This window comes from Lipotes vexillifer, unplaced genomic scaffold, assembly GCF_000442215.2.
Source record: "Lipotes vexillifer unplaced genomic scaffold, Lipotes_vexillifer_v1.1 scaffold215, whole genome shotgun sequence".
NCBI classification, from domain to species: Eukaryota; Metazoa; Chordata; class Mammalia; order Artiodactyla; family Lipotidae; genus Lipotes; species Lipotes vexillifer.
In genome coordinates, this window is record NW_006776544.1 from 244,951 (window position 1) to 261,011 (window position 16,061).

Genomic DNA, 16,061 nt, shown 5'->3' on the forward strand with positions numbered 1-16,061 from the left:
CTTCAATATCAGGATCAGTTTGGGGAAGCAAAATCACCGCTTTCTGTTCTGGGAGCTGCCTTTATCCCACTGTGTTGAAATAGAATTAAACAGCTGGGGTAGGCCAGAACCTCAGGCTCTGAGTAGAGAGTTGGTAGAAGAGAGTTATCCTGAGTTTGTGTGATGGGCATATGCCTTTCTTTGGCAAAAGGATACTCTGGGTCCAGGGGGTGGGGTAGGAGAGGCAGAAAAGTGTAAGGGGTCTACTTATGGACGTGTAGGGCCTGTGGTCAATAGTGATTTTCAAGAAAATGAGAAGGCCTCGCTGAACTCACATATCTTTGCCATATTCCCTGAAATTCAAACAATTCTTTTTTTTTTTCCTTAGGGGCAATGAACAAGAATGCTTATAAATTATGGGCAGCCAATAAATCATTTGCATCTTATATCAATTAGCTCAAGTAACTTGATTCCCCAACACCTACTCAAGATGGAGGCTTTGAGATTTTGGGGGGTAAGAAATAAGAATGAAAGTAATATTAGATTTGAAGCATTCTGACATTCTGCATAAGGGCAGGCCTGGATGGGGTGAGATGGTACAGGTGAGGTAGGGTGAGAAAGGGGTCAAGGGCTACCTCTGAAAGTTTAAATACTGGTTTTAGAGCATAAGCATTAGAGTTAAACATGGATTTGCATTTTGGCTCTGATATTTAATATCTTTTGACTTTGGGCAAATTATATCCTAAGCCTCAGTTTCCTAGCCAGCAAAATGGTGATAGTAGAAACGCTTCCTTTGCTAGGTTGTTGAAGTACTCAGACAAAAATATATATGTATGAGTAAAGGATCTGAAAAGGTGACTCTCTACACCTCCCATCTCCCTCATACCATGTGGCTTCTGCTGGCCTGGATTAGGCCTCTGGGCCTCTGAGATCCCATGGACAAACAGACATTTCAATAAATCTGACACGGTAGATACCAGCAAAGACCTTGGGTGGGAGAAGGGGGAAGTGAGGAAAAGGGACAAAGAGAAGAAGTAGCCAGTAACCCTGCCTGCCAGGGAGGGAGTGGAACGAAGGGAAGGATGTCAGGTGCAACTTACTGATCCAAACTAAACTTTCCGAAGCAGGATCAGTCCCCTGAGTAAAAACACTTCTGCTTTTAGATCTCACCACCTGGTGAGGGGCAAAGCCCTTCAAGACTCCAGAGGCTTCATGACCCCGGACAGGCCAGGGGAAGGGGCCACCATGCTGCAGACATTCACTCTCTTACTCTTTTGCATTCGTGAGTACAAGGAAGTGGTGGCAGGGCAAGTGAACCTCTTATAGTTACCCCTGTGGGGAGGGAATGGAGAATATTGAGGTTTGAGGGTGGGTGGGAACAATGAGGGGCTCTCCTTTACCATAATCTCTCTTTTCAGGGTTGAGTCTGGGTATGACACCAGTAGGTAAGTGAGTACTGCTACCTCAAGTACCTTCCTTCCTGAAGGCCACAAGATATTGACCTGCTTCCATGGCTCTGGACATAACTGCCTTGAGATCTCAAAGGCAATTTCCAGATTGAGCTGGCTGGGAATCAGGACCTCTTACTTCATGACTTGGTTTCCCACAAAATAGTAAAGAACTTTGTCTCAGATGGAAAGGAAGCAAGACTTGCACTTCATTCCCCAACTCACTTGAATTCCTTAAACAAATATCTTGGGGTCCCTCTCCCATCCCCCCATAAAAGTATGCATCCTGTCCCCAAGGGAAGACAAAAGGAGGAATCTGGGTTGGGGCTAATTTTAAGGGACATTGGAGGGGCATGTTATGGGAGGGAGAGGGTTAGACTGCTGACATCTTTGTTATCTTTGGGAATGACAGCAATGATGCAATCTCAACCAGAGCTGTGGATAGAGACCAACTACCCCCAGGCCCCTTGGGAGAACATCACACTTTGGTGCAAAAGCCCCTCTCGGATTTCAAGCAAGTTCCTGTTGCTGAAAGATAAGACACAGATGACCTGGATCCGCCCTTCCCACAAGACCTTCCAAGTTTCATTCCCCATTGGTGCCCTTACTCAGTCCAATACAGGTCTTTACAGGTGCTGCTACTGGAAGGAGACGGGCTGGTCAGAGCCCAGTAAAGTTTTAGAGTTGGAGGCACCAGGTAAGAAGACAGAGATAGATAATCAAGAATAAACTCCAGCTCCTGGCGCTCAACCTTGCCTTCCCAGAGCAGGGTTTAATTCATTCGTTTGCCTCAAATGCATGCATGTATAATGCATGCATTCCACAGTTAGTAAATAAATGCCTAGTCTCTATAGATGAAGAGTGAGGACACAGACTCTGGAACAGATCTAGAGGGCAAGCTCTCAACATAGGGGATACCCTAGATGGGGGAACAAGGGGTGACAAATAAGGGTCATACAGGGAAGACTCCTTTAAGTAGAGCGCTCTGCCGCTCCCTGAGCAGCACTCCCCTTGCTCTACCTGAATACCAGTTCATTCTCTCCTTCCAGGCCAGCTGCCCAAGCCCACCTTCTGGATCCAGGCTGAGACCTCCCCTCTTCCTGGATGTAATGTTAACATACTCTGCCATGGCTGGCTGCAGGATTTGGTATTCATGCTGTTCAAAGAGGGATATGCAGAACCCGTGGATTACCAAGTCCCAACGGGGACAGTGGCCATCTTCTCCATTGCCAACATGACACCTGAGAGTGAAGGGGTTTACATCTGCCGCACTCATATCCAGATGCTCCCTACCCTGTGGTCAGAGCCCAGCAACCCCCTGAAGCTGATTGTGGCAGGTGGGTGTGGCTATGGCTGCTGGGGTCTGATGATCGTTGTCCCCGGGATCATGGTTGGATGAGCCAGCGTTTCTGACATTACTTTCCTTGCCCAGTTCTCTGCAAGGCCCATGAGCTAAAGTCATTTGACATTTTACTGAGATGCAAATTAGAATCACACATGCTATGAGGCAAATGTTTGGGAGCCAATCACTTGGCTAGTGAATGAGTCCAGCCAAATGTCCAGCAGCTTCAGCTCATCACAGCTTTGTTGTTCTCTATTTGTCGAAAATCACGCATTCATTCATTCATTAGGCTAATATTTATTGAGCACTTAATATGTGCCAGGCACTGCCACTGCAGTCTTGTAAACTGATTTTTTTAATTTAAAGTATTTTTATTCTATTTCTGATTTTTATTTTTAAGTGTGGAAAATAGAATGAGTTGCTAGTGCTGGTGATAAAAATAAACAAAAAATGACAAAGAAAGTGATAGTTCATATTTTAGAAATGACTTTATAATTTAGTCTTGTATATACAGATCCAGTAAGGCAGTACCAAGCTTTAAGCACAGTAGAAGCCTCCCCATAATGCTCAAACACTAGACACACACCCCACCCCCAACTCCCCCACCCCATGGCCCGGATGCTTCTAGACAGAATTGGCCACACTTGCTTTAGTTCCCTCATCAAGTTAAATAGGCTTGGGGAAAGCTGTGGTGCCACAGAAAGTAGCTGGACTTAGAAGCAGTAATCCTAGTTTCTAGTTCCACCTCTGACACTGCCTCCCTGTGTGATACTGAGCAAGTTACTTCACCTCTGTGCTTCGGTTTCCCCCACTCTAAAATGGTATAACAGTATCTATCTAATCTACTGTGTGATGCCTCTCTGTGACTCAGTTTTCTCATTTGCAAAAGTGGTATAATAATAATGCCTACCTCACAGGGTTGTTGTGAGGATTTGCCTAAATATAATATATGTACAGTGCCTGGCATATAAGTTCTCAATAAATGGTAGATATTAATTTTATTAGTATAGCTTTTTATTGAGGATCAAAGAACAAAAGCCTGTCTGTTTGAACTGCGTGTTATGGATGTTTGTTGTACGAATGTCTTTCCAGTGTAGATGCCACTAACACACACTTCTGCAGTTACCTGTTTGCTGGTGTCCCCCACTAGGCCATGAGCTTTTGGCTAACAGGGACTGTGTCTATCTTCTTTACTTGTATATTCCTAGACCTACACGATGCCTGACACATCCTAAATGCTTAATGAGCATATGATAGAGCTGATCCTTCCAAGAATGGGTGGGTGGGCCTACCTGGGATTGGGATGGGTAAGAAGGAGTGGTTTGGGAGTGAGGTTTGCCCTCTATTTTGTAGTTTAATCTCTTTGGAGGAACAATACATGGAAATGAGGGTGTGACCCCATTAACAGAGGTTTCTTTGGGTTGCAGACTTACTGGCCAATCCCTCCTTATTGGCTTCTTTCAATCCCCTGTGGGAAGTGTCCTCTGTGAACTTAATGAGTTCAAAAGCCATCCTTAATACTGCAGTAGCATTCACACTTTATGAAGATGGAATAAAAGTCATTTTCAGAAGTTTGGTTTCTTGGGTGGTTTGAAGAACTACATTTGGCATTTCAGGGACCTAAAGATACAGGGAATTACAAATGTAGATATTCCACTGAGACACACCCTACACATAGTTAGAGCTCAGTGGAGCTGATAGAGTCTGGTGAGAGGGAAGGGGCATAAGTGAACTTGCCCTTGATTGCCTCCTAGAAGAGGCAGAGATTCAAGGAAGGGAGAGGGAGCAGAGGGTAAACTTCAGCTATCACTTTCTATCTAAGGAAACTAGGAAAATTAAACCAGAATATAATAAGGAAGAATCATCCTACATCTAAATCAGGGTCTCTTCCCTTTCTAGGACTCTATCCCAAACCAACTCTGACAGCCTATCCTGGGCCCATCATGGCACTGGGAGAAAGCCTGAATCTCAGGTGCCAAGGGCCAATCTATGGAATGACCCTTGCTTTAATAAGGCTTGAAGACTTGGAGAAGTCCTTTTACCACAAGAGACCATTAAAAAATGAGGCATATTTCTTCTTCGGGGCTTTGAAAATCCACAATGCTGGACATTACCTCTGTTTTTACTATGATGGGTCAAACAGGGGTTCACTCCTTAGTGATATCCTGAAAATCTGGGTAACCGGTAAGAGAAGGGGATGCAATGGGACCTATTGTAGGGGCTAAGGGTGTACAACTTGCTCAGGGCCTGCTGGAGATCATGCAGCCAGGGATAACGGTGGGGGAGGAGCAGAATTTGTATAAGTGGATTTAGGATGGGATTTGCCAAGGGTGGACTGGAGGAAGAGAAAAAGAACCCTAAGTAGTGGGAGGGGTAAGTCAGACAGTTAGCCTTTTATATTTTGCGTCTTGTCCTAGACACTTTCCCCAAGACCTGGCTACTTGCTCAGCCCAGTCCCGTGGTCCAAATGGGTCAGAATGTTAGCCTGTGGTGTCGAGGGCCAGTGGATGGAGTGGAACTTGCACTCTATAAGAAAGGAGAGGACAAAACACTTCAGCTCTTGGATACCACCAGCATCAGTGATGATGAGTCATTCCTCCTCAACAATGTGACCTATAGTGATGCTGGCATCTATAGCTGCCGCTATCTCCTCTCCTGGAAGACCTCCATCAGGATGTCATCACACAACACCGTGGAGCTTGTGGTTGTAGGCAAGTGCCAACAACTATTGTTTGTTTTTATCATCATTACAGTGTTATAAGAAGGAGCTAGTGGCCCTGTACCCTCTTGGATTTATGAGCCAAAGAAAAACACACTAGGAGGGTGGTGTAGAATTTTCTCCAAAAACTTTAGGTACCTTCTCTCCCAGGGTTGATACTCAAGCCCTGTCTCTCAGCATGGACAAGCTCCATTGTGACCCCTAGAAAAGTTATTTTCCTTAAGACCAGGGAAAACTTACACGTATGGGTCTTTCTGATTGAAGCTAGGAACTTAGGAGTCTTTAGAGAATCAAGGAATGGGCCAAGGAGTTCTGATGCACAATCAAATTTTGAAGCCAGTGATCTAGTGGAAGTGAAAAAAAAGAGAAGACCAAATAAGGACCTGAGAAACATTTGTTGAGGGAGGAGGCACTGAGTTCAAAGTCATTTGTTCTAACTCTGGTCTCTGGATTGGTTGCAGATAAGCCCCCCAAACCCTCCCTGTCAGCCTGGCCCAGCACCGTGTTCAAGCTAGGAAAGGCCATCACCCTTCAGTGCCAAGTACCTCAACCAGTACTTGAATTTTGTCTGGAATGGGAAGAAAGAGCAACATCCCCAAAATTCTCAGTGGATGGAGACTTCATCATCAGTAATGTTGAAGGGAAAGGCACGGGGACCTACAGTTGCAGCTATCGCATAGAGGCACATCCTAACATCTGGTCATATCGCAGTGAGCCTCTGAAACTGATGGGGCCAGCAGGTGAGAGGAACACTCTTCACAGGGATGCCCCCTCCGCAGCTTTGGCCATCATACCCCTGGGATCCCAGAGCAATGCCCAGAAGGCTGTGGAAAGGGTAGTTGGGGGCTTGTAAGTCAGGGCCCTTGGGTTTGGTCATCTTTCCTCTGGAGTGGTCTCACAGTCACTCAAAGGCAGTGAGCAGGATACTTTCAAGGGTCCTATTCTTCATGAAAATAAGGCCATTTTTGTCTCAACTTCCCTTCACCTGCAGTAACCAGATCCCCCTCCCCCCATGAATGTATTCAACAGTCCCTGTCCCCATCAAGGTCCCTGCTTTTGGTCTTCTCTGGCCACAGGCTTTCTCACCTGGAATTACGTCCTGAATGAGGCTATCAGGTCGTCCCTAATCATGCAGCTTTTTGCCTTGCTGTTGGTAGAGCTGTGGATAAGGTGAAAGTGTCGGAGACTCAGAATCAGGTAACTGTCTTGTCCCAACCCCCTGTTCCTCAGTCTAGCTGAGTTCAGGCTCCCCAGAGACTCAGGAATGGGTCATACTCCAGTTGAGACAAGCCACAGGGGGGCACCCTTTGTATCCTCTACCTTCTGGGCTTAAGATATAAGACTTTCTCATTCCAGCAGTTTCTCTTTCACCTCACAGAGGGGTCAGCACCCAAGCCATAGAGTGGCGAAATGCTATTTCTCAGAGCCTGGAGAAGTAATCAGAACCTTGTTCACTGATTTCCCCAGGAGGGTGCCCAAATCTCCCTCCCAAGCCACCCTGCCTCTCAGAGATGATTGATGTCTTACACATTAACTTCAACTGAACTTTTCTTGTAAGAAGCCATGCTGTCCTGTCTCCCAGGATGTTATCCAACTCCCATCCCAACCTTCACCCTTACCCCTAGCTCTCAAGGGCTAGCAAGACTTGTAGTCCATCCTAGCTGCTATGGAAGCCAGTCTCTCTGCCACTCTGGCCCCCAACCACTGTGCAGAGCGTTCTGAGAATATAGCCTTAGCCTGGGTGGGCATCTGATGAGGGAATGGATTGGGCCAGGGAATCAGACTGCTTCCTCTGACCCATAAAATGTCAAGCCAAACAGGCTCTCCTGCCATTTACTTTTATCCTTTTGTGTCCCCTGGGTCATCTCCTTCTCTCCCTGATCGTTATGGCCTTGTGCTCAGGCTATTCTGCCTGAAAATGAGAAGAGAAATGACAGCTCCTAGCTTGGCGGGGCCTCTGTTCCCAAATGCCTTGCTTACTTTCCCCCACCTTGTGATCCTGGCTGTACCCCTCCCCCACCACGATCACAGGACTTCGTGTGCCTGGGAGTATTCAATATACAATGGATGATGACTATGACTGTGTGTGTCTGTGTTTCCCACTGGGATCTGAGGGACAGAGTGCTTGGGTAATGAGAAGGGAGCCACCTAAACTTTCTGCAAAACCACTACCCTTCGAGCTTTCAAAAAGTTTCAATGGGGGTCAAGTCCTACTTCTCCACAGAACCTATCCTGAGTTCCACATACACTGGGGTAACCTTCAAGCCAGAGGTTAGAAAAAATGTAGCTTCAAGTGCCCCACCTCAGCCCAGGACCACTGCATCAAAGAATGAATTCAGAAACCAGATTTCAGAGAATGCAGCTTGAAAAGCATGTTTTCCTGACCAGGAAGGAGGGTCAGTGTTTTCTAAGTAAAAATTGTCAAATGAATTTTGGCTTAGTATAATCTAATTCTACAGGACCCATAACCTAAAAATGCTGCACATTTCTAGTCATAATCTGGGTGGGGGTAGAGAGATCCCACTCTCTGACAAGCTTAGCTTAGCACTGACAATCCTCTGGTAATTCACTGTTGCTGCCTAGGCAACCCTTCCATAACAAAGGCAGGTGAGGCAGGTCGGTCGGAGGACCAATACCGCCATAATAAAAACTGCTTCCAAACTTAAACTTGATGACTGAGAAACCCCCAAGATTTCTCCCTCCACCCCCACACCCACCACCCAGAGCTGCCGATCACACTGAGCTCCAGGGGTTCTGAGAACTGGAGTTACAAAGGCATTTTCACATCTGACATCTCAATTCCAGCAACAGCCTAATCAGGGGCCTTGGTTACCTGACATTTGATATTGTCTGGGGATGGGGGAGGGGGCGGGGGGCACGTGGGTCATGAAAGAGCAAGAGGTTTGTAGGTGGTGAGGCCCTCAAAAAGAAAAGTCATCCATGTCATTAAAGATTATATCCCATTATCCTGGCCATATCCAATCCCTATTGGGTGGTGAGTAAGCCAATGACATAAATTGCCGCCCCCTTCTCTCCGCCCTCCCCTTAATCCCAGCAACTCCTCTCATCTCTTTTCTGGTCTTGCTAGAGAAGCCTGGTTGCTGGGAACAGCTCAAGGGGTCACCATGCTCTTCATACTCACAGCTCTTCTCTGCTGTGGTGAGTATAAGGGGGTGGGGCAGGGGCCTGGGCAGAAGGCCGGGGTGAAGTCCCGTGGGGGAGGGGACAAAGCCCTGGCAGCAATTTCTTTTGCAGGACTGTGCAATGGGGTATTGACAGAAGAGACTGGTGAGTTTTTCCTGCTCCAGACTGGGACATTCCTCCCTGGAGATCCGAAATAACTACAGAGTGTCAGTGTCAGTGGCCAGGGAGTGACTGGTTGGGAGGGAAGGACAGCCAGGAAGGGGCACTTGCTAAAGCTGCTGGCAAAACTCAGCCTCCAACTCTGCTTTTCTGCCTGCAAAATTTCCCCCAAGCTTCTGCATTTTTCTGAACCTCAGCTGAGACATCAGCTTCCCCTCTCCCCAGCACCTGCGGAGAGAAGGAAAGAGTTTGGATTGAGGTTGAAAGGGGAGGTGGGCAACGTGATCTGGGGAGGGTGTTCAAGGGCAAGGAAAAGGGGAGGGTGAGGGTGAGGGAGGATGGCTTCACTAACTCTGCTGTTTCTAGAAATAATCATGCCAACCCCAAAGCCTGAGCTGTGGGCAGAGACCAACTTCCCTCTGGCCCCGTGGAAGAACTTAACCCTCTGGTGCAGAAGCCCTTCTGGCTCAACTAAGGAATTTGTATTGCTGAAGGACGGGACCGGGTGGATTGCAACTCGCCCGGCCTCAGAGCAGGTCCGGGCTGCCTTCCCCCTTGGAGCCCTGACCCAGAGCCACACCGGGAGTTACCACTGCCATTCGTGGGAGGAGATGGCTGTGTCAGAGCCCAGTGAGGCACTTGAGCTGGTGGGGACAGGTAAGAAAAGGCAGAGGGTCCTCACGGAGTGATCCCCAGTGCCCCTGGGACTCCAGCACTGTTCCTAGGGATGGGGAATGCTCAGAGACCCAGAGCCCAAGGGGCTTCTGCTGCCTGTAGGAGAGGAGGGGCACTGAAATGGGGGGAGGGGTGGGGAACAGAGTTATGAGAGGACTGACAGGAAGAGGCAAAGGCCAGTCCAGGATGGATTTCTATTTTGCTGACAAAGTGACTCCGAGTGTCCCTGTTTTGTTTTCCAGACATCCTCCCCAAACCTGTCATTTCTGCTTCCCCCCCAGTTCGGGGCCAGGAACTGCAAATCCGGTGCAAAGGATGGCTGGCAGGCATGGGGTTTGCTCTGTATAAGGAGGGAGTGCAGGAACCTGTCCAGCAACTTGGTGCCCTTGGGAGAGAAACCTTCTTTACAATCCAAAGAATGGAGGATAAAGATGAAGGCAATTATAGCTGCCGCACTCACACTGAAAAGCGCCCCTTCAAGTGGTCTGAGCCCAGTGAGCCCCTGGAGCTTGTCATAAAAGGTAGAGCTGAAAGGGGTGTGTGAGAGAGGAGTGGGGAAGCAAAGCTCTGGGTCAGACACTCCTCTCCTCACAGCAAACTTTGCTGCTGGTCCTAGGAGCCTGTGTCCAATCTTAGAGCCAGGCAGGCGTGGCGCTGGGAGTGCCAGGGCCTCTGGCTGCACGATATTAATAGCCATAATCGTTATTAATAGCTGGGGTTTGTAGAGGGTGATTTAATTTTTCTAATTATTTTCATATCAATTATCTCATTTAGCTATAGAGCAAATATTCAAAGGAGGTGGATCAGGTACCATTTCCTCTTCTTGTCCAAATGGGCAAACTGAGGCTCAGGGAATCAGCAGAGCCCCAGTGACAATTCACCCTTTTAGCTAGCTTCCATTGCTTGTTCTGCTGACAGGGAGGATTCGGCTGGAGGAGGTGAGGCGTGGGGTGAGGGGTCCCTGTGAAAAGTTCATCTGCAAAGTGGTTTTGCCTTGACTTTTAAATGCACCTTCTTCTGAATGAAATACTATAGAAAACAAAGCAGCTTTCTGGAACCAATATTTGCTATATTAGCAATCTTTCTTTTCTCTTAATTTGGTTTTGTATTGTGTTTGGTTTTTTGCCTTCTAGAAATGTACCCCAAGCCCTTATTCAAGACATGGGCCAGTCCTGTGGTCACTCCTGGTGCCCGAGTGACTTTCAATTGCTCCACCCCCCACCAGCAAATGAGCTTTATTCTTTACAAAGATGGAAGTGAAATAGCGTCCAGTGACAGGTCTTGGGCGAGTCCGGGAGCCAGTGCAGCCCACTTTCTGATCATTTCGGTGGGCATTGGTGATGGAGGGAATTACAGCTGCCGCTATTATGACTTTGCTATCTGGTCTGAGCCCAGTGACCCTGTGGAGCTCGTGGTGACAGGTCAGGAGTGGGGAAATGCAGGTGGAGGTGGTACTGACTCTGGGACAGTGGGCGGGAAGGCTGTCAGTGGGAGAGGAAGAAGTGCTCCTTCTAAAAGTCACCAAGAATGTGCTTAGGACCGTGCCTGGCACATGGTAAACAGTCCATGTAAGGTAGCTGCTTATATGCTCACTAATACAGGAAGATGAGAAAGAGGAGAAGAGGGCGGAAAATAATTCACTTCTGGGGAAAGAAATGAGGCAGGTGGGGGTGTTTCACATGTTGCCCTATTTCTGAAATCCTTTTGTGGCTTGGCCTTGAGCCTTAGGCCCAATGTCCACTTTTTCTTTAGCTGGGATGTCAGAGATTGGTGGGCTGGATGGCCCTCAGAGAAATGGCGAAGACCTTGAAATGTCAACTGCATATTATGCAGCCATTACAAATGATAGTTTTCAAAGGCTGTTTAACGTCATAGGAAAATATTTACAATATAAAGTGAAAAATATTAAACTACACAATTGTGCATATAGTAGGCCCGATTATGCAAATAGTTAGAGCTACAATGACATGGCCATGTACAAAAAAATAAACGGGAAATAAATACATAAAAATGTAGAAAGAATGGTTATCTTTGAGAGGTAGAATTGTATTTTCTTCATAGGTTTTTTTCTGTATTTTCTAATTTTCTACAATAAGCATATATTGTTTCTTCTAATAACACTAAAAAAACAATGTTCAGAATGTCAGGGGCAGGATTCTCTCATGTTGTGATCTCTTTAATTTCAGAATTCTACCCCAAACCCACTCTCCTGGCACAGCCGGGTCCTGTGGTGCTTCCTGGGAAGAATGTGACCCTGCGCTGCCAAGGGACTTTCCAGGGCATGAGGTTTGCCCTCTTGCAGGAGGGAACCCAGGTTCCCTTACAGTTTCAGAGCGCCTCAGGGAATGTGGCTGACTTTCTCCTCCACACTGTTGGAGCAGACGACTCTGGGAACTATAGCTGTGTCTACTATGAGACCACTATGTCAAACAGGGGATCATATCTCAGCAAGCCTCTTATGATCTGGGTGACTGGTAAGGACAGACAAGACATGGGACTGGGACAGAGACAACTGGAATAGGGGTTAGAGAGGGTGATCCCTCTTGGAAGGCTAGGCTAGGCCATGGAGGGGAACAGTTGTGTCTGGAAGGAGAAAAACAAAGGATTAATTCAGCGAGTGATAAGTTTGCATACTAACCACTTTCCATCTTTGGTCTCTTCCTAGACACATTCCCCAAGCCATGGTTGTTTGCTGAGCCCAGTTCTGTGGTTCCCATGGGGCAGAATGTTACTCTCTGGTGCCAAGGGCCAGTCCACGGAGTAGGGTACATTCTGCACAAAGAAATAGAAGCCACTTCAGTGCAGCTCTGGGGATCCATCAGTAATGATGGGGCATTCCCCATCACCAATATATCTGGTGCTAACATAGGTCGTTACAGCTGCTGCTACCATCCTGACTGGACCAGCCCTATCAAGATACAGCCTAGCAACACCCTGGAACTCATAGTCACAGGTAAGGGGAAGATGCTCTGGAGTGAGCAGGGGAGTATAGAAAGGAGTGAGTAAGCTGTCAGATGGTTCATGGGAAACGGTAAACGGTTTTCCAAGAGCTCAAGGAGAGGCAAGCAGTAGTCTCTCCTCTTTATTGAGACTCCAGTGATGCCCTGGAAAGTGGCCACCTCTCTATGACCAAGAGTCAATTTCTTCTAGGTTTGCTCCCCAAACCCAGCCTATTAGCCCAGCCTGGTCCCATGGTGGCCCCTGGAGAAAACATGACTCTTCAATGTCAAGGGGAACTGCCAGACTCAACATTTGTCCTGTTGAAGAAGGGTACTCAAGAGCCCTTAAGGCAACAGAGGCCAAGAGGGTACAGGGCTGACTTCCGGATGCCAGCAGTGAGCAGTGAAGATTCTGGGATGTATAGCTGTGTTTATTATTTGGATTCTGCTCCCTTTGCAGCTTCTAATCACAGTGACTCCCTGGAGATCTGGGTGACTGGTAAGGTCTTGGAGATTTCAGTAAGAGTCTAGATTTTGTAGTTTCTTAGTAGTTAGCCCTAAGGGGGTAAAGGGCTGGGTTCAAGGCCATTTCTAACTCTGTGTCCTGGTTGGTTGCAGATAAGCCCCCTAAACCCTCCCTGTCAGCCTGGCCCAGCACTGTGTTCAAGCTAGGAAAGGATATCACCCTTCAGTGCAGAGGACCCCTGCCAGGTGTGGAGTTTGTCCTGGAACATGATGGAGAAGAAGCACCTGAGCAGTTTTCAGAGGATGGAGACTTTGTCATCAACAACGTAGAAGGAAAGGGCATTGGAAACTATAGCTGCAGCTACCGTCTGCAGGCCTACCCTGATATCTGGTCAGAGCCTAGTGATCCCCTGGAGCTGGTGGGGGCAGCAGGTGAGATGATAATCCCTCCATGGTTCTGGCATGACATACGTGGGATCCCAGAGATAGTCTCCATGGAGACAGGCCAAACATGGAGGGGGAGGGGTTTGGAGTCAGAGACCTCAAGTGTGGTCATTTTTCTTTCTCCTAGGGATGGTAAGGAGGTGGAACCTCAGATTCACTCAAAGATAGTGAGAAGGATACTTTCAAGGCCTCTTCCACCCCCCAAAAGGAGGGCTGCTTCTGCCTCAGCATAAGCACTGCCTCTGACCACCCCATCTGCAGTCTCAACACATGGTTCCCGAGTGAACCCCGGAGGAGGCCAGATGAGGGGGCAACAAGAGATCCAGGGGAGCATACATGCACTGATCTCTATGGCCTTGGTTTCTGCTCTTTTATCACCACAGGGCCTGCTGCTCAGGAGTGCACTGTGGGGAACATTGTCCGAAGTACCCTGATCGTGGTGGTGGTTGTAGCTTTAGGGGTGGTGCTAGCCATAGAGTGGAGGAAGTGGCCTCGACTCCGAACCAGGTAATTGCCTTATGTCAGCCTCTTTCTGTGAACCCAGGGGCTTCTGTTAAAACAATGGTCCATATGCTCCTCTAGAATCTGAGTCCCACAATGCAACCTGTTTTCAGGTTGATGGCTCTGGATCCTCCCTTAGTCATGTCTTTTTCTCTACACAGAGGCTCAGAGACAGATGGAAGAGACCAGACCATAGCCTTGGAAGAGTGTAACCAAGAAGGAGACCTGGGCACCAATACCAACTCTCCCTCATCGATCTCTCAGGGAACCTCAGTGGAACTGCCAGTCCCAATATAATAATTACCTCCTTGGCAAGAGCGTTCCTCTCCTCTTTTTTTATCCTCAGAGACCTGCAAATCTGGCTGGTTTCCCTGGGAGTCCACCCCATCTACTGTTCCTTGGCCACTAATCACCTGAGATAGGTCAAGGGGATTTTAGGAGTTGAGAGCCCTACCAGCGTGAGATGTTTCCTGAAGAGAGAGTCCCTGCCCTCGTAACTCCTCACTGTACTGATTTACTGGTGCATGAAATTCTATTAAAAATGTATTCTTCTGAATAAAGAGAGTATTCACTATTTAACTGCAAAAACTATGGCAGTGGTTTTCCATTGGTTTGTTGTCCACTTAACACTTAGCAAAAATGGTGTATTGGAGCTGATCTCCATGGCAGAATAAGAGAGCACAGTGCTGCTAGTACAGAGAAAGGAGCTCAAGGATGGGGTCGGGGAGGAGGGAAGGCTCCAAAATGTCCATTTTGGTTTGGGACATGGTAACTGAACAGAATGTCCCATCATCCTTCTTTCCATTTCATTTTTTTTTTTTTTTTTCGGTACGCGGGCCTCTCACCGTTGTGGCCCCTCCCGTTGCGGAGCACAGGTTCCGGACACACAGGCTCAGCAGCCATGGCTCACGAGCCCAGCCACTCCACGGCACGTGGGATCCTCCCCGACCAGGGCACGAACCCGCGTCCCCTGCATTGGCAGGCGGACTCTCAACCACTGCACCACCAGGGAAGCCCCCATTTCATTTTTGAATGAATGGAAGAATGAATGAATGGCAATATTCTCTCCAAGTTGAGCTTGAGGAGGTCAAACACTGAAGTTACATACTTTCTACTGTGTTACTTCTAGGTCTGTAGTACACCTGCTTTCCAATGTTAGGATTAGTCCACTACAGAACTTTGAAATTGGCAAAGTGTGCTTTGTGGCCCTTACCTAACAACCACAGGTGTACATTAATTCACTCTTAAGTGTGAAAGGTTGATAAAAGCTGAATATTTTGCCCCTCCCTAAAGAAAGCCCTGTTTTCTCTGGTGGTGGGATATCAAAGAGTGAGTAAGCAAGTGAGGTGATTGGTTTAGAGCAGGGGACCTCCCAGTGTCCTGTCCCAGTGTTCTTTCCCAGTATTCCAAATGGAGGCTGGCTCACATTCCGAGCCCCTGATCTCTTTCCTTGGATCAGCATGCAACTTGCCGCATGGGTGAGAATCCAGTACACATTAGGAGGGTTGTATTGGGGAAGGGGGCTTACCTAATTCCTTAAACCTGTTCAAGACCTCAGAAGAACTGACCTATGGGTCCTAGAGGAGGTCACAACCCCTTCACATCTGACCCTAAAGTTCCTTACCTCCCAACACTGTTTAATTCTAAGCTATCACTGTTCAATAGAGCAATGTACAAGGGTGCTGCACACAGCGAGTTATTTATCCTTGGTTACGATAAAATTTAGAAAACAACTCCCATATTCTTATATCAGGAAGCTTATTTACCCAGCAACTTAATGGAAAAAAAATGCATCACATTTCTCTTAATCCTTACAGAATGAAACACTCTTGAGTACTATAGACTAATTTGTATTAAGCTCTTTGGAATGTAGGAGTACAAAGTCTCATTCTGATTTCCATTTGATGAGATTCTATTAGTCACATATACTAATTTCTTATAGTGTTTCTAAAAATTCATTTCAAAAATGCTTTTACATTTGAATTTAGGAAAACCTAATTGTTGCTTTCTGCCAAACACCACTAGCTGCCTTCAAACTCTCCATCCCTAACCCTCAATCAAGCTGTACATTTTGAACACTGGAGGAAGGCCTGTTTTTGGTCGTTGGTTTTAGGATAGAAGTCCTTTGATCAGGTCTGATTTTGTTTTCCAGTCATTGGATATTCCAACGTGTATTGTCAAGCCTAGTGGTAAGGCTGTGCAAGTTAGCAAGTGATCACTTGATTGCTTTAGCTATTCAGGGGAAG

General features: G+C 47.3%; 1 protein-coding gene across 1 annotated transcript; it reads left to right on the forward strand.

Moving 5' to 3' along the window:
- The first annotated feature begins 1,191 nt into the window (after positions 1-1,191).
- On the forward strand, positions 1,192-14,112 carry IGSF1 (immunoglobulin superfamily member 1). Its single transcript, XM_007450458.1, is given in 19 exon segments — positions 1,192-1,261; positions 1,398-1,424; positions 1,840-2,124; positions 2,477-2,764; positions 4,669-4,953; positions 5,187-5,480; positions 5,950-6,228; positions 6,565-6,685; positions 8,577-8,647; positions 8,744-8,776; positions 9,158-9,448; positions 9,709-9,987; positions 10,600-10,887; positions 11,653-11,940; positions 12,132-12,419; positions 12,617-12,904; positions 13,024-13,302; positions 13,698-13,821; positions 13,977-14,112. Coding segments are annotated over 19 exon segments (4,014 nt in total).
- Positions 14,113-16,061: the final 1,949 nt, after the last annotated feature.